This window comes from Nansenia antarctica (genome assembly GCF_963989245.1).
Source record: "Nansenia antarctica genome assembly, chromosome: 4".
NCBI lineage: Eukaryota > Metazoa > Chordata > Actinopteri > Argentiniformes > Microstomatidae > Nansenia > Nansenia antarctica.
In genome coordinates, this window is record NC_137689.1 from 71,041,408 (window position 1) to 71,063,907 (window position 22,500).

The 22,500-nt window shown below is 49.6% G+C and overlaps 1 protein-coding gene across 1 annotated transcript in view; it reads right to left on the bottom strand.

The window, feature by feature from the left end:
* Nucleotides 1-22,500, bottom strand: part of LOC308156339 (uncharacterized protein) — a gene marked incomplete at both ends in the record, with an annotated part of 87,637 nt that overhangs the window by 6,963 nt on the left and 58,174 nt on the right. The window contains 14 exons of the mRNA XM_080529677.1: nt 5,559-5,717; nt 6,820-6,951; nt 7,943-8,017; nt 9,547-9,631; nt 10,917-11,036; nt 13,611-13,739; nt 14,337-14,565; nt 15,043-15,139; nt 16,170-16,374; nt 18,502-18,713; nt 19,249-19,403; nt 20,506-20,730; nt 21,632-21,744; nt 22,314-22,374. Of these exons, the coding sequence (XP_080385803.1) occupies nt 5,559-5,717; nt 6,820-6,951; nt 7,943-8,017; nt 9,547-9,631; nt 10,917-11,036; nt 13,611-13,739; nt 14,337-14,565; nt 15,043-15,139; nt 16,170-16,374; nt 18,502-18,713; nt 19,249-19,403; nt 20,506-20,730; nt 21,632-21,744; nt 22,314-22,374 (1,997 nt within the window). The remainder of the gene's footprint in view (nt 1-5,558; nt 5,718-6,819; nt 6,952-7,942; nt 8,018-9,546; nt 9,632-10,916; nt 11,037-13,610; nt 13,740-14,336; nt 14,566-15,042; nt 15,140-16,169; nt 16,375-18,501; nt 18,714-19,248; nt 19,404-20,505; nt 20,731-21,631; nt 21,745-22,313; nt 22,375-22,500) is intronic.

A 22,500-nucleotide genomic window follows, 5' to 3' on the forward strand; every position in this document is an offset into this window, starting at 1 on the left:
AGTATGGTGGAGAGACCTATCCAGTGTGCTTAACTATCAGTGGATACAAAGGAGAGGAGCAGGGTAGAGGAAGAGCTTTATCAGCATCGGGACATAAGCTAATAGCAGTAGTAGTAGTCAAATGTGACAGCAGCTGGTGAAAACCGGGAACAAGTCGCCAGCCGACGGACCGTTCTGACTTTTATTCTGGAAAATGTACGTTTGTACAGAATGGATTCGGGGAGGAATCCCCACCACTACCTAGTTAGTGTAGAGTAGTGGGGATTACTCACCGAATCCATTGCATTTCAACATTTTGGCTTGGCTAGCGATTGTGTCATTGATTTTCAACAACGTTTTTTTTTTTTTTTTTTTTCATTCTTCAGAATAAAAGTCCGAACAATTTGATCGGTTGGCGACTTTGTGTGAAACCGGTTCCTGGTTTCACCAGCTTCTGTCACAAATGGGGAAAAGGAGGTTAAAATGGAGTCACATCCATTGGTTATGATGAGTGGGGTACACTACCGGTTGGGTTTGGGGGTATATTCAGGGGTTGGGGAAGGTTTCTTAGTCACTAACAAAGTAAAGCAACGGCTGAATCTCTACTTCCTGACAGGAAGTGAGAGGCGGTGAGTAGTATTAGGGTTGGCACAATAATCACTGTCTCACATAACACGAGTCACAAACGACACCTGGGACTAGTATGATCGTGAATGCTGACTGATTGCGATATCTTTGTTCTCGGTCAAAAACACTCTCTGCGAGTGTGAATGTATATTTTCATTATAATTATGGTTATCAATAAACTCTATCGATACTTTATGGATTAACTCTCCAGTGGGTTATGGTGAGACAGAGGTCCCTTATCGTCCCAACCCTAATCACAAGTTTGTGGGTCGGCAGGCTGCTGATTCTGCTGAGAAAATGGCAAGTTACTGTTGTGTTTTTTACACAACCAGGCACGCACACACGCACTCACACACACGCACGCACGCAGACACACGCACATACACACACACACACGCACTCATCGACAACAAGCCACACACACACACTCGTTCAAAGCAAATGCTTACTTACACAGTCAGACATTTGCAGATGTCGACATATGAACGCACACATTTAACCATTCACTCAAAGAACTCACAGAATTTCATCAGAGACACTCTCAGTACAATTCGGATTGTAATAATATTAATGATATCTACAGCATGATTTACATGTCTGTGTTTATTTTTTTTATGATTTGCGAGACATTTGTGAGTAGTTCACTATCGGTACAGTGTGTCCAGTGTGTGAGTCTGTATGCTTTTGACTGTCTTTTCTCCCCATGCAAGTTTGTCTAACTGACAGTTATTTTTGAATGTAATGTAAGGTAAAGTGAATATATTCCTTGGCTCTGGTTGTGTGGTCATGAGTCTGAGGTGGTGGGGCTGGGGTACTGCAGGTGGGGCTGAGGTGTTCATGGGAGCTGGAAAACTGAATGAAGTTGAGCTTCATTTCTCTCATAGGGCTGCTTTCCCAGACACCTAGTCCGGAACTAAATGTATTTTAGTCCAGGGCTAGGCTTAGAATGGTTGTTTTAGTCCAGGAATAGGCTTAGTGTGGTAGTTTTAGTTGAGGACTAGTCTTAGTATGGTAGTTTTAGTTGAGGACTAGGCTTAGAATGGTTGTTTTAGTCTAGGTCTACACTTAGTCCTGGTCTGGGAAACCAGCTTGTAATGTGTATGTCGATGATCACGGACAAAGATAAAAAAAAGTGTTTTAGTCTGTGTGTGTGTATGTGTGTGTGTATGTGTGTGTGAGTGTGTATGTGTGTGTGTGTGTGTGTGTGTGTGTGTGTGTCTCTATGTGTGAGAGTGTGTTGAGTATGGTGCTTGTGTTTCTGGGATGTTTAAGATGAGGATGACGAGGGGGAGAGATGGCCTTTGAATGACGTGGATGAGGAAGAAGAAATGGGAATGGGAATGATTCTGGGTTCGTCTTTCTGCACCTCCCTTCCACTATAGACAGACAGACAGACAAACACACACACACACACACACACACACACACACACACACACACACACACAGACGGGTGTAGAGCTACAGCACAAAGTGAAGCACAGCAACTCCACAAAGATTGTCGACCGGCAAAACAACATACACACGAACACACACAACACAATACACACACACAGAACACACGCACAATACCCACTTCTGTATGCATAACACACACACTACATTCCGCATGTATATACCAAAACACAGATAAGATGAAAACACACACACACACACAGAGTTCACAGATGAGTTCACTGTACGCAGGATCACTCGCTCACACATACACACGCGCGCACGCACGCACACACACACACACACACACACACACACACACACACACACATGCTCACACACACACACACACACACACACACACACACACACACACGCTCACACAGCAATATAAACATACACACATACACAGACACACACAGCACTATAAACATACACACACACACAGCACTATAAACATACACACACACACACACACACATAAATACACACACACACACACACTCACACAGCACTATAAACATACACACACACACACACTACATCAACACCAAGACCCCAGCTGGCACGTAACGTTCCAGCAACGTATCTGTAACATTCCGACAGCGTTGAGCTGTCACGTCAGAGTTACGTCGTGTTGAGAACGTTATGTGCTGTGGCAGCTGTGCAGTCAACCATGGGTTACTGTTCAGCATCAAATCCACACTGGAGGTCACAGAACATCACACAGATTAAAGTAGTTAATACAGCATTTAAAACAAGTTCCACAAAGCTTTGACAAAAACCCACCAAACAGAGAAACAATGAAAAGTAATTTAAGGGTTATTAAAAGAAAAGGTCATACAGAGAAAGCATGCCATGCATATACAAATATCTTGTTTAAAAAAAAAAAAAAAAACATAATGTGACAGCAGCCGGTGAAACTGGGAACTGGGAAGTTGCCAACCGACGGACCGTTCTGACTTTTATTCAGAAACATTTAAATACATTTCTGCGTTGAAAATCAATGACACACTCACTAGTCAAGCCAAAACATTGCAATGCAATGGAGTAATCCCCACTACTACATAGTTAGTGTAGAGTAGTGGGGATTACTCACTGAATACATTGCATTGCAATGTTTTGCACGCTGAAATGTATGTACATTCTTCAGAATAAAAGTCTGAACATTTGGATTGGTTGCCAATAGTCACCAATTAGTTCCTCCTTTCACCAGCTGCTGTCACATATTTTCAACCCACCCCCCCACACACATCAACAGAGGATAACCCAGTAGTAGATAATGAATAGGCTTTTCTCTGATGCGACTGTAGACACATAGGAGTTAACGGTGAGGCAGGCGGCATGCAGCACATGCACACAGACACAGGGCGAGATCGAGAGAGGAGGAGAGGCTCCCCGCTCGACTGACTGGACATGACAGGAGAGAGAGGAGGCCCAGAGGTCAACATGAGGTCGATATGAGGTCAAAGGTCGGAGAGGAAGAGCTGTGAAGAGGAGGAGGAAGAGGAGGAGGAGGAGGAGGAGGTAGAGTAGGGCGGCTTGGGCAGCGGATATGACATGTCAACGAAAAAAAGAGAGAGTAAGAGAGAGAGAGAGACAGACAGAGAGAGAGAGAAAGAGAGAGAGAGACAGAGACAGACAGAGAGAGAGAGACAGAGAGAAAGAGAGAGACAGAGAGAGAGAGAGACAGACAGAGAGAGAGAGAGACAGACAGAGAGAGAGACAAAGAGAGAGAGAGAGACAGAGACAGACAGAGAGAGAGACAGAGACAGACAGAGAGAGAGAGACAGAGAGAAAGAGAGAGACTGAGAGAGAGAGAGACAGAGAGAGAGAGGAGGATAGACAGAGGGAGGTAACACGAACAAAGTATGGAGGCCCAGAGCACACAAACTGTGCTAGCACCACTTTAGAAGGGAGTGTTTATCCGACACACACACTCACACACACACAGACACACACACACACACACACACACACACACACACATACACGCAACTCATCCACATATCAAGCGTATACCCAAGCGCACAAGGTGAAAAATCTATTTTAGTTCGTCCTTGTGAAAGTATAAAAGTATGTGTGTAAAAAAGTATGTGGCTAAAATGTCATCTGCCTCTCATCTGTATTCAGAGTCTCACCCACAGTCCTTATATGGTATCAGGTGAGAACCCTCAGTCCTTATATGGTATCAGGTGAGAACCCTCAGTCCTTATATGGTATTAGGTGAGAACCCTCAGTCCTTATATGGTATTAGGTGAGAACCCTCAGTCCTTATATGGTATTAGGTGAGAACCCTCAGTCCTTATATGGTATTAGGTGAGAACCCTCAGTCCTTATATGGCATCAGGTGAGAACCCTCAGTCCTTATATGGTATTAGGTGAGAACTCTCAGTCCTTATATGGTATTAGGTGAGAACCCTCAGTCCTTATATGGCATCAGGTGAGAACCCTCAGTCCTTATATGGTTTTAGGTGAGAACCCTCAGTCCTTATATGGCATTAGGTGAGAACCCTCAGTCCTTATATGGCATCAGGTGAGAGCCATCATGTTCCGGCCTTAAGCGTGAGGCGATCCGTCCCAACGTGTCAAACTAAAAACAACGACTCTTATCACTCACTGATAACTGGAGATGCACTGAGGGCGGGGGGGGACGGGGGGCCGAGGACATGCGGATACACAGATACACAGTCTCACTGGGGGGGTTTGTGGAGTAGGGGGGGGGGTCACTTTGAGAATCACCGTCACCACTGACGACAGCAGCAGCAGCAGCAGAAAAAACGTCACGTCATGCAGCCCAACGTGTGTGGCCCACTTACCCCTCCTGAACAATGGGTGCCTTATAAGGCGGGGCTTGTGCACTAGGATAGGGACGCGCGGGGGCCTGGGGTCCGTGACCTCTTGTGGAGCAACAGAGATAATAAGGTCATAAGGTCATAAGGTCACTGTCACCCCCCCCCCCCCCACACTGTGGGGAGAGAGGGGGGGAGGGGGGTGGGTTGGTGTCCAGAGGGGAGGGGATGTGGAGTGGGGTAGGACTGCTGTTTACATACTGGGGAATGGGGTGTGTCTTTACGTTGGTGACAACGAGGGAGGCTTGAGTACTACGGTGTGTGTGTGTGTGTGTGTGTGTGTGTATGTGTGTGTGTATAACGGTATGTGTCTGCGTGCGGTATGTGTGTGTGTGTGTGTATATAACGGTATGTGTCTGCGTGCGGTGTGTCCGTATGTATAATGGTGTGTGTCTGCGTGCGGTATGTGTGTGTGTATAACGGTATGTGTCTGCGTGCGGTATGTGTGTGTATAACGGTATGTGTCTGCGTGCGGTATGTGTGTGTGTGTATAACGGTATGTGTCTGCGTGCGGTATGTGTGTGTGTGTATAACGGTATGTGTCTGCGTGCGGTATGAGTGTGTGTGTGTGTATAACGGTATGTGTCTGCGTGCGGTATGTGTGTGTGTGTGTGTATAACGGTATGTGTGTCTGCGGGCGGTATGTGTGTGTGTGTGTGTATCTTACCATTGATGACGCTGGGGGAGAGCAGGGAGGAGTCGCGGTCAGCCAGCCTGCAGGCCCCCCCCTCTGAGCCCCCCGGGCCTGGCTGGGGCGCCTGGCCCTCCAGAGACGTCACGATGTCGGACCGGTCGATGCTCTTCAGAGCCCCGTACAAACTCTCCACTGGGGGAGGGGTAGGGTCAGAGGTTAGGGTTGGGATAGGGTTAGAGGTTAGAGGTTAGAGGTCAGGGTTGGGGCGAGGGATAGGGTTAGAGGTTAGAGGTAAGGGTTGGGGCGAGGGATAGGGTTAGAGGTTAGAGGTCAGGGTTGGGGCGAGGGATAGGGTTAGAGGTTAGGGGTTAGGGTTGGGAGTTAGGGATAGGGTTAGAGGTTAGAGGTTAGAGGTTAGAGGTCAGGGTTGGGGCGAGGGATAGGGTTAGAGGTTGGGAGTTAGGGATAGGGTTAGGGTTAGAGGTTAGGGTTGGTGGGAGGGATAGGGTTAGAGGTTAGAGGTTAGGGGTTAGAGGTTAGGGTTGGGAGTTAGTGTTAGGGTTGGGGGTTAGGGTTAGGGGATAGGGTTAGAGGTTAGGGGTTAGGGATAGGGTTAGAGGTTAGAGGTTAGAGGTCAGGGTTGGGGCGAGGGATAGGGTTAGAGGTTAGGGGTTAGGGATAGGGTTAGGGTTAGAGGTTAGAGGTTAGGGTTGGTGGGAGGGATAGGGTTAGAGGTTAGAGGTTAGGGGTTAGAGGTTAGGGTTGGGAGTTAGTGTTAGGGTTGGGGGTTAGGGTTAGGGGATAGGGTTAGAGGTTGTGGGTTATGGATTAGGTTTAGGGTTAGGTTTATGGGTTAGGGTTAGGGGATAAGGTTGTGGTTTAGGGTTAGAGTTGGGGGTTAGGGTTAGGGGTTAGGGTTAGGAGTGGGGCGGGGTAAGAGAACAGAGAAAGAGGGGCATATTGTTAAACAACAACAGAAATAGGAGCATCGGTAGAGGCAGAAGAGGGAGGACTAGGGAATCAGGGACACAAGGAAAGAGGGGAAGAGAGAGGGATATGTAGAGGGGCAGATAGTAGGACTAGAAGGAGGGAGAGATATGGATATATACAGTAGATGATGAGAGGTACTGTATATGTAGAACAGGGGGAGGCTTGTGGAGGTAGAAATCGGAGGAAGGGCTCATCGTAATGCACGGAACGGAAAGAGGAACGGTATCAAATGTTTACAATGAGCCCGTCCTCCAATGTCTACCTCCGCCAGCCTCCCCTGACGTAGAGGAACAGAGAGACTCACTCTTGGCCCTCTTGCCCTCCCGGCCGGCCCACAGGTTGAGCAGGGCTGAACTCTGGTCCAGGAGAGAGTTCGGGTTCTCCACCCGGATCCTGTTGATGTCATCCACACCAAACTGCAGCTCCCGCGCTAACTCTGACAGAGGGGTGGAGGGAGGGAGAGAGAGAAGAGAGAAGAGAGAGAGAGAGAGAGAGAGAGAGAGAGAGAGAGAGAGAAGAGAGAGAGAGAGAGAGAGAAGAGAGAGAGAGAGAGAGAGAGAGACAGACCGACGAACAGATAGGCAAACATTACACATTTTTGCCATTTAGCAGACGCCCTTATCCAAAGTGACTTACAGCAAATATGTTTGTCTAAGTAAGTGAATCATCTATCCATCAGTCATAGCAAGAACAAGTAATCTATGCTAGGGCCAGGGGCTATTGGCAGTCATAATGCTAGAAGAAGTAAGATTTTTAAATTGTATTTACAGTAGAGAATCTCTACAGGGGGGGTAGTGGGGATCGCAACCCGAACATTACTCGTTTGAATCGTGCTTGGGACCTATTTCTCTTTGGTGCTAATTCTTGCTAATTCACTTATGCTAATGTTCTAATAGCTTCCCCTGACAACGTCCCCTAACCTTAACCACTGAAAGTGAATGTCTAATACTGCCTAATTAACATTAACATTAGCATTAACACCAGATAACGTGTTCACACAGAACGTACTCTTTGGTCTGCAGAAACGATCCCACAGAATGTATTAATTGTGACAGCAGCTGGTGAAAGCGAGAACAAGTCGGCAACCAATCAAAATGTTTTATTCCGAAAAATGTAAATAAATGTCAACGTTGTTGAAAATCAGTGACACGCTCGCTGGTCAAGCCAAAACATTGCAATGCAATGGATACGGTGAGTAATCCCGTATCCCACCCAGACAGAGAGTCACTGACCCACCCAGACAGAGAGTCACTGACACACCCAGACAGAGAGTCACTGACACACCCAGACAGAGAGTCACTGACACACCCAGACAGAGAGTCACTGACACACCCAGACAGAGAGTTACTGACCTGCCCAGCTCAGACCCACCCAGACAGAGAGTCACTGACCCGCCCAGACACAGGGTTAGGGTTAGGGTTACTGACCTGCCCAGCTCAGGCCCAGCTGCTCAGAGATCAGGGAGATCTTCAGCTCCGTCCTCTCCATGGCGTTCACTGTGGCTGAGGAGAAACACCAGCAGGTTCAGACACACACACGCGCGCGCACACACACACACACACACACACACACACAAACACACACGCACATGCACACGCACACGCACACACACGCACACGCACACACACCCATACACACACGCACGCGGACACACACACACCACACCACATCACACCACACCACCCACCCACCCACACAAACACACACACACGCACATGCACACGCACACACACGCACACCCACACACACGCACACACACCCATACGGACACACACACACCACACCAAACCACACCACATCACACCACCCACCCACCCACCCACACCCACACACACCCACACACACACCCACACACACACCCACACACACACCCACACACACACCCACACCCACACCCACACACACACACACACACGCGCTTAGCTGGAAACTGTCAACCCCAACACTCTAGAAACAATCACACAGCCGTACAGTCATTATAACAGGTTCTCATTTTTATAGATTATGATGATGAGAGATCTCTCTTAAAGATTGTTCAAGATTACCCCAAACCTCAAACCCTCAAAACTAGGCACTGTCCCAAACCCCAAACCGTTGCTATTAAAGGGGATAATAGCAATCCTACTTACCTCGACAAAAGCACTGTTCTGTTGAGTGGGAATAATCAACATCACCCACAGAGTACAATGTGTTTTTGCCAATAGTGGGATTCCTCAGTGTTAGCAGGCCAGGGCTGGACAGGGCAGGTTAGATACGGGTAGTAGAGTATAGGAGGTAGGAGGAGGCTCCGATTCATTCAGACGCCTGTCCCGTCTAGTAGCCAAACAGAACCGGAGGGACAGAGGTGCAAGGTAGCAGCGCCGAGCTCAGCAAGACAGAGAAGGCCACGCCCCCACACACCCACACACACCTCCACCTTTTGACCTTTTTTCAACCAATCTTTTTCAAAACACCCCCCTCTCCTCCTTCGCCGCTGTTCTCATGCCACAGGAGTCGGCTCCTCTGTCTGGCTCCACTGCGAGGTCCCCCGCCCATTCTCAGTGCGCTAAAGCTAAATGCTAACGTACGCCATGCTAACATCGCTAAATGCTAACGTACGCCATGCTAAAATGGGGGCCCGCAGTGGAACGCCCAGCGCCATGCAAAAAACCTGTCGTCACAAAGGTCAAAGGTCATTCATTTACCGGTAGCGAAACCAGGAGAACCAACGGTAACGGTAACCCCGGCAACCGGTGTGTACCGTGGAGCTACTCTGGGTCTCTCTTTGGCACATTCATTGTGACATCAGCATCGCACTGCAGTTACGTCTCGGGGGGGAGGGGGGGCATATATACTGTCGTAGAGCAGTGCATCGCATCCAATACCCAGAGTGCCATGCGGTGCATAAGAGATATAGAGAGATATAGACTGGGAAGCAGAGAGAGAGTGGGGAGAGGGGGGTTGGGGTCAGGGGTCAGGGGGGGCAGTGCAACATTCAGGGCCCGTCTCCTCCGCGGGGAGAGGGCTGTCGGGCCGGCGTGGGGGGGCTTACCTGGGCCGGGCTCGTTCAGGGCGCTGTAGCGCTCCCTCAGCGCCAGGGGGGTCAGAGTTCGCCTGCGCTCCTCGCTGCCAACCACCTGGGACGTACACAACACACACACACGACATCGTCACATCAGAACACACACACACACACACACGACATCGTCACATCAGAACACACACACACACACATGACATCGTCACATCAGAACACACACACACACATGACATCGTCACATCAGAACACACACACACACACACACACACACAAACACACACTACTCACTCACCAGAGACAATGTCTTACAATGAAACAGTTCTATCATTGCTGCCATATTATAGGTATACAACTTATCTGTATATCAAATCAAATGAAAGTTTATTCACAATGTATTCACTACGTATTCACTCTGTCTTCACTACGTATTCACTCTGTCTTCACTATGTATTCACTATGTCTTCACTATGTCTTCACTATGTATTCACTATGTCTTGACTATGTCTTCACTATGTATTCACTATGCCTTCACTATGTCTTCTCTACAAGGTTGTCTCAGGACAGGAAGTGTGGTTTCTCGTGTCCAACCTCAGAGTATTCTCGTGGTAATGAACCCGCCTGCTTGTGAGTAACAGAGTAAGAAACAGAGCTAAAATAGCTGTGGCGCTGTAGCAGGGGCGACATGCAAAGGAGTTCATCTCTGCTTTTGGAAAAGTCAATCGATAAAACTGCCTCCGTCAGAAACAGATCTCGCCTCGGATATATCCGATATCGCGACGTTATGATCCATTCTCGGTTTTAATTCGGGGTCTTTATTTAGCTTTTTCAAAGCTGTAGATCACACAGCGGCGGATGAAGAGATCGTTGAGCTCCCGAGGCGAGATTAAAAACCTGTCTAGAGGGGAGGGACCGATCTATAAGCAATTACATTTTTGGGGGTTTAAAAAACGGCGCCATTCATAATTTCCATGAAATGACTGATGACTTCAATCAGAGCTGCTAATGCAGCAGCGTGGAGAGGAGGGGTCAAGAGGGATGGTGAGTGTGTTCTGTGTGTAGTTGGAGTGGCTTAGAGTGGTTGAGTGGGGTCCTGAGAGTGTGTGAGTGGTGGAGGGTGTGTGTGCGTGTGTGTGTGTGTGTGTGTGTGTGTGTGAAACATGCTTAATGCAGAGTGGTTCTGAATGTGATTGATAGATGCTGAGGGAGTGTAGGAGCTCTCTTTGTGTGTGTGTGTGTGTGTGTGTGTGTGTGTGTGTGTGCACGTGTGTGTGTGTGTGCACGTGTGTGTGTGTGTGTATATTGGAGTGGTTTTAGAGTGGTTGAGTGGGGGCCTGAGGCCATATGGTTGGTGAGTGTGTGTGTGTGTGTGTGTGTGTGTGTACCTTGACGCAGGGGGGCATGGTGATGTTGAGGTTACACAGCACGTGCTGCGCGTCCTCGTACTTGGTCGACTTGCGCAGGAACGACAGGAACCCAGACGCTTCCTTATTACTGTCTCTGACCTGATACCCGGAGAGGGGGAGGGAGGAGGTAGAGAGATGGAGAGAACGAGAAAGAGGAAAAAAAACAAAGGAGTAGGCAGGGAGGAGAGAGAATAGGCGGGTGAAGAAAGAAAGAGGAGTGACAGAGATGGAGAGAAGAGCGGTAAGTAAAAGAGAGAAAACAGTAGAAAGGTGGAAGACGCCGGAAGGAAAGTCGGATGAGCGAGAAAGATAAAGAGTGAAAAAAGAGTGAAAGATAAAAGAGGGGGGGGAGAAGAAAAAGAAGGCAAAGGGGGGAATTAGGCTAACCTGCGGTGGTGTCGGATCTGTGGAGCAGAAACACGGGAGGGGGGGAGAGGGGGAGGAGAGGGGGGGATGGAAGCAGTCCATAGGCAGGCGAGAGAGAGAGATTTACCTGTACATTTACCTGGGCGTCTGTCAGACCAGACAGAACAGAGTGACCGTGAGAGAGAGAGAGAGAGACAGTGAGACAGACATACACACAGGCAAGGCCGCAAGATAGATAGGCAGGCAGGCAAGAAGGTGAAAAGAGTTGTTCTTTTTTTTCTTTAAGGACGTCGTCGTGCATACAGTTATAGCTACAGAGAGTAGGTTGGTAGGTGGGTAGGTAGGTGGGTGGGTAGGTGGGTAGGTAGATAGATAGGTAGCTAGATAGAGTGGTAGGTAGGTTGGTTGATAGAGTGGTAGGTAGGTAGGTTGATAGAGTGGTAGGTAGGTAGGTGGGTAGGTGGGTAGGTTGATAGAGTGGTAGGTAGGTGGGTAGGTTGATAGAGTGGTAGGTAGGTAGGTAGGTGGGTAGGTTGATAGTTGATAGAGTGGTAGGTAGGTAGGTAGGTGGGTAGGTTGATAGAGTGGTAGGTAGGTAGGTAGGTAGGTAGGTAGGTGGGTAGGTTGATAGAGTGGTAGCTAGGTAGGTAGGTAGGTGGGTAGGTAGGTAGGTAGGTGGGTAGGTAGGTAGAGTGGTAGGTAGGTAGGTGGGTAGGTAGCTAGGTAGGTAGGTAGGTAGGTGGGTAGGTAGGTAGGTAGATTGATAGAGTGGTAGGTGGGTAGGTTGATAGAGTGGTAGGTAGGTAGGTAGGTGGGTAGGTAGGTAGGTAGGTGGGTAGGTAGGTAGGTAGGTGGGTAGGTAGGTAGAGTGGTAGGTAGGTAGGTGGGTAGGTAGCTAGGTAGGTAGGTAGGTAGGTGGGTAGGTAGGTAGGTAGATTGATAGAGTGGTAGGTGGGTAGGTTGATAGAGTGGTAGGTAGGTAGGTAGGTGGGTAGGTTGATAGAGTGGTAGGTAGGTAGGTAGGTGGGTAGGTTGATAGAGTGGTAGGTAGGTAGGTGGGTAGGTAGGTAGGTTGATAGAGTGGTAGGTAGGTAGGTGGGTAGGTAGCTAGGTAGGTAGGTAGGTTGATAGAGTGGTAGGTAGGTAGGTAGGTAGGTGGGTAGGTAGGTAGGTTGATAGAGTGGTAGGTAGGTAGGTGGGTAGGTAGCTAGGTAGGTAGGTAGGTTGATAGAGTGGTAGGTAGGTAGGTAGGTGGGTAGGTAGCTAGGTAGGTAGGTAGGTTGATAGAGTGGTAGGTAGGTAGGTAGGTAGGTTGAAAGAGTGGTAGGTAGGTAGGTTGGTTGGCGGGTAGGCAGGTAGGTAGGTAGAGAGGTAGGTAGGTAGAGAGGTAGGCAGGTAGGTAGATACGCCACGATGGAGAATACTTCACACAAGCCACTCGCTTGGAACGAAAGCGCACACTACGCACACTCAAAGCCACACAGACAGACAGACAGACACACACACAGACACACAGATAGATACACAGACAGACACACAGATAGATACACAGACAGACACACAGATAGATACACAGACAGACACACTGACAGACACAGATAGATACACAGACAGACACACAGAGAGATACACAGACAGACACACGGACAGACACACAGATAGATACACAGAAAGCCACACAGACAGACACAGAGATAGACACACAGACAGACACACAGACAGACACACAGACAGATACACAGACAGACACACAGACAGATACACAGACAGACACACAGACAGATATACAGACGCACGGACAGACACACAGATGGAAAGACAAGACATCCGTGAAAGAGAGGTGTCGGTTGGAACAAGGACAGAGACAGACGACAGCAAGATTCAGACTGAACGTGAAAAAGAGAGACGGACAAACAGACAGATGTACGGCAGACACGCAGACACGTCCGAAAGACACAACGACAGACACACAGCCGACCAACAAATCAGAAAAAAAACAAACAGATTGTCAGAAACACAGACAAGTACAACACACTAACACCGAAAGATTGACAGTCGGTCAGAGAGACGCGTCAATCAAAACACAGAAAGAAAACAACACATCGTGACTGACGGACATCTAACAACACAGACATCGACTGACACGTCCTGCCCTCGACGCGACGGACCGACAGACCGACAGACGGATATTTCCGTTAAACAGACAGAGTAATAACGTAAATGGAATAATTCCAGGAAGACAGAAACTGAAGAAGACAAACAGAGTGGTAGAAAGAGAGGGAGGAGGAGAAGGAGGGGAAGACAGACCTTGACAGAGACAGGCAGCCGGTTGTCCCTGAAGGCCTGGAAGCTGAAGCTGCGTGGCTGCTGCGTGGCCTTGCGCACCGGCACCAGGTTACCAGAACACTCCAGGTGCAGCGGCATGCCCTCCATCACCTGGGGGGGGCAGCAGAGAGCAGAACGATGACGTCAGTGACAACAGAATTATGAATAACAGTCTATGCTTTTACTAAAACACTTTGGTTCACACTCAGCTATAAGAAATTGCTAACCTGCATTAGCATAGCATTCAGATGCAAAATCACAATAATAATGAGTGTAAATAAGTACAATAAGTAATCCTACAGTAATAAAGTAATAAAGTGGTGGTACAGTGTACAGTAATTATGAATGAAGGTCAATGCCTTTACCAAACACTTTGGTTCACACTCAGCTATAAAAAAAATACGAAATAAAGCTTTACTAAAAAATGCCACTGAGAAACAGTACACAACTGTGCACAGTGTATTTGGTATTTACCTAGCAACACTCTGATTGGCTACATAATGAAGCACCAGAACTTATATATATATTATGCATTTTTGGTGAATAACGTCACCCATGGCACTCTAGAATGTTGACAGTTTGGTCGACTTTATCCACCCTCGGTACTAAAATAAGTTAAGCCACAAACACAACACTAACCCTCTCCCCTCCCCCCTGACCCCTCCCCCCTGACCCCTGACCCGTGACCCCTGACCCCTGGGAGCTGACCTCTATGTCTCTGCTGCGGGCCACCTCGCTGAAGTTCTCGTGCAGCTCCAGGGTCTTGTCCATCTTGTCGTCCGTCATGCAGTAGCAGCGCAGGCGGCCCTCCCGGGCCTCGTTCATCTTGGCGAAGATCACAAACTTGGCCATGTACGGCACCGCCATCAGCTCACGGTACAGCAGGTTGGCGAAGGTCACGGCCTCGGCCGTCCGCGGGCAGTCTGCCAACCAGAACCTGGGGGGTGGGAGGGGGAGGGGGGGGGAGAGAGGGATGTGAGGAGGAACTGAGGGCGTATAGAGGGGGTGGGGGAAAAAGATGCTATGTGTGTGTGTGTGTGTTTTCTGTAGTGTGTGTGTGTGTGTGTGTGTGTGTGTGTGTCTGTGTGTATTTTTAGTGTGTGTGTGTGTGTGTGTGTGTGTGTGTGTGTGTGTGTGTGCATTTGTAGTGTGTGTCCGTGGGTGTGTGCGTGTGTGTTCTGTTTACGAGCACCCAATCGATGGTTGTGCATCACATTTCACTGTGAAGAAGGGTGTGCATCGCTGATTAAGGAGAGGTTGTGTGTCTGGTGTGTGTGTGTGTGTGTCTGTTATATGTGTGTATGTGTGTGCGCGCCTGTGTCTGTGTGTGTGCATGTCTGTGTATCTGTGCATGCGTGTGTGCATGTGTGTGTGTGTTTGTGTGTGTGTGTGTGTGTGTGTGTGTGTCTCTCACCTGGCAGACACGTTGGTGGTGAAGTTGGCACAGTTGTGGGCGTACATCAGCTTGGTGGTGCCGGTGATGTCCTCCCACTGGGCCGGCGCTGTTCCACCTGGACACACACACACACACACACACACACACACACAGACACACACCGTGTCATTACTCTATTTCTCCACCTCCACTTTTTCATTCTCTCCATTTCTATTTGGAGCCCAGCTCCAGCTCCAGACCCCTGATCCGTAACAGTAATGGGTTTGTTGGCTCCGGGTCAGGAGGAATCCTGTCCTAACCCCCCCCTCCCTCTAACCCCCCCCTCCCTCTCCTTCACACCCCTGCCAACGACTGTTGGCCCCGGACCAAATGTGAGTTAAATGAAGGACGCTATCAGAGGTCGATGCGGGACCGTACCAATGACACTGTAGAGGGGGGACATACGGAGACACAGACATACAGACACACAGACAGACAGACACCAAGACAGACACATAGACACATAGACACATAGACACATAGATAGACACATAGACAGACATACAGACAGACAGACAGACACCCAGACAGACAGACACACAGACAGACAGACAGACAGACACAGACAGACAGACACCCAGACAGACAGACAGACAGACAGACACCCAGACAGACAGGCAGACAAACAGACAGACAGGCAGACAAACAGACAGACAGACACCCAGACAGACAGACAGACAGACAGACACCCAGACAGACAGACACCCAGACAGACAGACAGACACCCAGACAGACACCCAGAAGACAGACAGACAGACAGACAGACTCCCAGACAGACAGACAGACACAGACAGACAGACAGACACAGACAGGCAGACAGACAGACAGACAGACACGCAGGCAGACAGACAGACACGCAGACACCCAGACAGACAGACACGCAGACAGACAGACATGCAGACACCCAGACAGACAGACAGACAGACAGACACAGACAGACAGACACCCAGACAGACAGACAGACAGACGTACCAATGACGCTGCAGAGGAGGCGCAGGCTGGTAGTGTCCCCCTCCTCAGACAGACAGACACCCAAACAGACAGACAGACAGACAGACAGACACCCAGACAGACAGACAGACACCCAGACAGACAGACAGACGTACCAATGACGCTGCAGAGGAGGCGCAGGCTGGTAGTGTCCCCCTCCCCAGCGTCACGGACGCTCTCCCGCCAGGACGGGGGCAGCGGGATACGCAATCCGATTGGCCGGTGGAACTTGCGCCGGCGTGGCTCCACGGTCACCACCGGGCTGAAGGTCGCCTGGTTACCAAGCTGCTGGGTCAGCAGCTCGTCAGGGATTGGCTGAGCCTGAACGCGGGCGTGGGGGGGGCGGGGACAGAGAGAGAGAGAAGAAGAAGAGATGAAAAGAGAACAGGATGTACTGTACAGTAAAGTTGAGAGAGAGAAAGAGAAAAGAGAGGGGGAAAAGCCATTAGAAAATAGAGGACAAGGAAGACGAGAGAAGAGAGGATAGCGGTCAGGGAACAACGGGATGAAAAAGAGGACAGAAGAACTGTAGATGATGTGTATACACCAGCCCACACCGTAGACTCAGAAACACAGACAGTCATACACACACACACACACACACTGTGTAGCACCGCACACACACACGCACGCGACACACACACACACACGCACGCACGCGACACACACACGCACGCACGCGACACACACACACACACACACACACACACACATCACTTCATCACCTCTGTCAAGGAGCTGAGGGCTTAAATCAGGGGGCTGAAGTGGGATGAGTGGCTGGATGAAGGAGAAACAATAACACAAAACAGAAATAAAACACCCGCAGGCTTTTCACACATCTACTCAACAACAACTCACAACCACATGGAAAGTACTCATACAAAAAAAACATATGTAATATCATAATTCAACACAACGGATGAATAACAAAAACTAAATCATGACCAAAGTAGAAGATAACGGATAATATGGAAAAGAGATCCAACCGACAGAATATCCACTCCGCTCATGGAAACAGAAAACAAAAATAGCTGTGGTGAACGGAGGTGCAGCCGTCAGCGTGTGTGTGTGTGAGAGCCAGCTCTCCGTGTGTGTTTCAGCTCCGTGTCCTTGTGCTGCCAGCCTGTCTAGTTTAGCAGGGCGCGGCCCTGACTGAGGAGGCTGCCTTTGTAACGGAGGCTATTCAATCAAACCCTGTATCTGGATTTTGATGGATTTGCCTTTGAAAACAGCCCCTCTTCTTGAACTGCATGAATGCTCATGTTCATGTAGATTGTCTATGCAACGTGACAGCAGCTGGTGAAAGCGGGAACCAAGTCGGCAACCGATCAAAATGTTCAGATTTTTTTTCTGGAAATTGTAAATAAATGTCAACGTTGTTGAATATCAATGACACACTCGCTAGTCAAATTTAAATAAATGTCAACGTTGTTGAATATCAATGACACACTCGCTAGTCAAATTTAAATAAATGTCAACGTTGTTGAATATCAATGACACACTCGCTATTCAAATTTAAATAAATGTCAACGTTGTTGAATATCAATGACACATTCGCTAGTCAAATGTAAATAAATGTCAACGTTGTTGAGCATCAATGACACACTCGCTAGTCAAATGTAAATTAATGTCAACATTGTTGAACATCGATGACACACTCGCTAGTCAAGCCGAGACACTGCAATGCAATGGAGTCGGTGAGTAATCCCCACTAGGAGGTAGTAGTGGGGATTACTCACCGAATCCATTGGATTGCAATATTTTGGTACATTGCCGACTTGTTCCTGCTTGTCCACCAGCTGCTGTCACATATGCTGTATATTAGGGAGCGATGGCTGACATGCCTGAATGAACCAAGAAACTAACTGACTCTGAGAAAAATGTGCCTGGACACTGAACACTGTCTTAATGTTCTCTTTGGAAAGAAGCAAAGGAAGCAGAGTGGAAGGAGATGGAGTGCAGTGACTGTGGCTGGCACAGGATTGACTCTGTGACAAGTCTCTCCCACCCTCCTCCTCCTCCTCTTCCTCCTACTCTTCCTCTTCCTCTTTCTCTTTCTCCTCCTCCTACTCTTCCTCCTCCTCCTCTTCCTCCTCGTCGTCCTCCTCCTACTCTTCCTCCTCCTACTCTTCCTCCTCCTACACTTCCTTCTCCTACTCTTCCTCCTCCTCCTCCTCCACCTCTTCCTCCTCCTACTCTTCATCCTCTTCCTCCTCATCATCATCCTCCTCTTCCTCCTCCTCCTTCTCCTCCTCCTACTCTTCCTCCTCCTACTCTTCCTCCTCCTCCTACTCTTCCTCCTCCTCTTCCTCTGCCTCCTCTTCCTCCTCCTCCTCCTCCTACTCTTCTCCTCCTCCACTTCCTCCTCCTCTTCCTCCTCCTCCTTCTCCTCCTCCTCTTCCTGTAGCTCCTCCTCCTCCTCCTCCTCTTCCTCCTCCTCTTCCTCACCTGCAGACCCAGCCGTACTCTCTTGGTTACGGCCGTCTCAGGGAAGATGGCCTGGACGTGAGGCACCAGCTTGCTGCTCAGCTGACCCCCCTCTGGGCCAATCAGGTCGCTCTCCTGCTGGACGCGGGACACGACGGCGAAGTAGAGGGGGAAGTCTGTGGAGATGATACGACGGATCCTCTTCTTCTCCAGCTCCTCGTGACTCTCCAGGTCTGGGGGGAGGGGGGGGGGAGAGAGAGAGAGAGAGAGAGAGAGGGAGAGGAGGAGAGAGAGAGAGGGAGAGAGGGGGAGAGAGGGAGAGAGGGAGAGACAGAGAGAGGGAAAGAGAGAGATCTTATCAGGGGGTTTTTCTTAGTTTTTTTTCTTTTTTGCAGTGAGTGATAGGATTATGTTAGCGTTTGTATTTGTGTGCCCACGTGAATATATATGAATATAATGTGTATTGTGTGTCTATAACATTGTTATGACTATATTTACTGTTTAAATTGTATCTTCACTAGACTGCATAGGGACGTACAGAGCCCTATATACAGATATGCATGACTGGGGAGGCTGGCAGAGGTAGAAATCGGAGGACGGGCTCATTGTAATGCATGGAACGGAATCACAGAAACATAGTGTGTGATTGATACCATTCCTAATTCCGTTCCATGCATTACGACCAACCCATCCTCCGATGTTCCACCTCCGCCGGCCTCCCCTGGTGTGTGACTCTGAGGAGGAGACATGAACCGTTGTTCCGCTGACCTTCGTCCATGCCGTTCAGAATGGTCTCCAGCACCTCGTCGCCGTAGCGATTGCGATGCTCCTTCCAGACGTTTCCGTTCTCGCTGCGCAGGACCACCAGCTCCCGGTCGCCCCGGCCCAGAGCAGCGAAATGGGGGATCTCCACGATCACCGGCCTGACGGAGACATCCATACCAGGCATCAGCAGGCTGCTAGCACCCTGTTAGCAGGCTGCTACTACCCTGTTAGCACGCTGCTAGCACCCTGTTAGCATGCTGCTACCACCCTGTTAGCAGGCTGCTACTACCCTGTTAGCAGGCTGCTAGCACCCTGTTAGCAGGCTGCTACTACCCTGTTAGCAGGCTGCTAGCACCCTGTTAGCATGCTGCTACTACCCTGTTAGCATGCTGCTACCACCCTGTTAGCACGCTGCTAGCACCCTGTTAGCATGCTGCTACCACCCTGTTAGCACGCTGCTAGCACCCTGTTAGCATGCTGCTACCACCCTGTTAGCAGGCTGCTACTACCCTGTTAGCAGGCTGCTAGCACCCTGTTAGCAGGCTGCTACTACCCTGTTAGCAGGCTGCTAGCACCCTGTTAGCATGCTGCTACTACCCTGTTAGCATGCTGCTACTACCCTGTTAGCATGCTGCTACCACCCTGTTAGCAGGCTGCTACTACCCTGTTAGCATGCTGCTACTACCCTGTTAGCATGCTGCTACCACCCTGTTAGCATGCTGCTACTACCCTGTTAGCATGCTGCTACCACCCTGTTAGCACGCTGCTACCACCCTGTTAGCAGGCTGCTACTATGGTGGATTTCTCTTTTAATTGTCGGTTCGAAATGTGTACATTAAGAAAGCTAAACTGTGTTGGACTATATAGGCCTCATGACCTCGTGATCGAACTCAAGATGAAAGGGACTTAAGAATGCTGGGAAGAAGACTATGGGCCGGTTTCACAGACAAGGCTTAAGCCTAGTCCTGGACTAAATCACACTTTCAATGTAAAATCTCCATTGAAGATGCTTTTTAGTCCAGGATTAGGCTTAAGCCTTGTCTGTGAAACTGGCCCGAAATGGCACCATTTTATGATCAGGAAGAGGTCATTGATTGTGTAAGACGGACGCCCCCCACCTTTGCAAAAGTAAACAGGACAGGCCGGGAATGCCAGGGAACTTGGGGACGAATGGAGGTTAATCAGTGATCAAAGAGGTTTTGAGAGGATACAGGAACAGCTAGGAAATGGGGGCTATGCAAATGACCGTTTTCCACTCACCCCAGGAACTGCATACTGGAGGGCCCCAGGGAGATGATGCGGCTAGCCAGCCCCTCCCCCTCCACCAGCGGGGGCGGGGTGGTGAGCTTCTGAGGCTTGACCAGGCGGCAGGTGATGCGCGTGGGCGCGGCGCAGGTCCGAGGCGGGATGATCACGCGCAGGCCGTTGTGTCTGCTGCCTCGCATGGAGCCGCCCCGGGCGTCCACCATGAAGCTCACCAGGAACCTGAACACCCAACACCCAACATCCACCATGAAGCTCACCACCCAACACCCAACACCCAACATCCACCATGAAGCTCATCACCCAACACCCAACACCCAACATCCACCATGAAGCTCACCAAGAGCCTGAACACCCAACACCCAACATCCACCATGAAGCTCATCACCCAACACCCAACACCCAACACCCACCATGAAGCTCACCACCCAACACCCAACACCCAACATCCACCATGAAGCTCACCAGGAACATGAACACCCAACACCCAACATCCACCATGAAGCTCATCACCCAACACCCAACATCCAACATCCACCATGAAGCTCATCACCCAACACCCAACATCCAACATCCACCATGAAGCTCACCACCCAACACCCAACACCCAACATCCAACATCCACCATGAAGCTCACTAGGAACCTGAACCCCCAACACCCAACATTAGACATTAACTCACCAACTGCCAAAACATTCCGGAACACTCACCACCACCTAGAGTGCCAAAGTGTTTTATGTGGCATTTACCTAGCAACAACCCTCTGATAGGCTACTAAATAAAGCATCATAATTGATGGGTTTGTCTGTGAGTAAAGTCACCCGTGGCACTCTAGGACGTTGACGATTCGGGCGACTTTATCCACCCACTCGGCACCGAACGAATTCAGAGGACACATTAGCAAGAGGACAGAACTTCCAGCCAAGCGTAATTCAAGTTAATCCTTAATCAGATAAAACGTTACAGAAACCCCATCTAATAACGACCTCCTTATGGACGTCATTACAGTGAATCAAATGAGCTGTTTAATCCAGATTAACGACGGGCCAGGAGGGATCGACAGAGGGACTGATGGAGGGATGAGAGATGGATGAGAGAGGGATGAGAGAGTTCTGGTGCTGACCCGGTGTGGATGGGGCTGGCCACCGGGCTGACGTTGTCCGAGGTCTCTGTCGCCGGACTGCTGGGGATCAGAGAGTCCTCGTCATACTCCTTCGGCAGAGGGACAGGAGTGTGCTGTAGAGAAGAAGAAGAGAGAAGAAGAAGAAGAAGGAGGAGGAGGAGGAGGATGAGAAGTAGAAGAAGAAGAAGAAGAAGAAGAAGAAGGAGAAGAAGAAGAAGAGAGAAGAAGAAGAAGAAGAAGATTATTAGCATAATTCCCGCCCCCCCAAGGCAAACACATGCACTGCACAACCCCCCCCCCCCCCCCTAAACAACATGTGTACCCCCCCCCCCCCCCCCCCCCCTAAACAACATGTGTACACCCCCAGGGAGAACAGAGCTCTGAGCTCTGGGCACAGGATCAGACCATGTCAGCAGTTAGGGGATAAGTGCCTTGCTCAAGGGCACGAGAGCCAGGGTAAGCTCCTTAGATGTGATGCCAGCAATCCTCCAGTCACCAGCTCACATCTGTATCCCTCCTGGGGTGAAGAGATCAAACCGGCGACCTGCCGATTGGCTGGCCGGCCGGCCTCTCTAACCTCTACTGAGAGACACTGTACACTAAGTGAATTCATGACAGAGAGAGCACGTTCGCTTGACAGCAGCGGTGAAGGAGGATTTCAAATTAATAGTTTGAAGATTACCTCCAGCAGGACGGTCTCAGGGGACACACAGGGGATTCTAGGGATAGCAGGAGAGTAGGGCCTACGTCAGAGGAGGAGAGAGAGAGAGAGAGACACACAGACGTTAGAGAGAGAGAGAGAGCGCGAGAGAGAGCGAGAGCGAGAGCGAGAGAGAGAGAGCGAGAGCGAGAGAGAGAGAGCGAGTGAG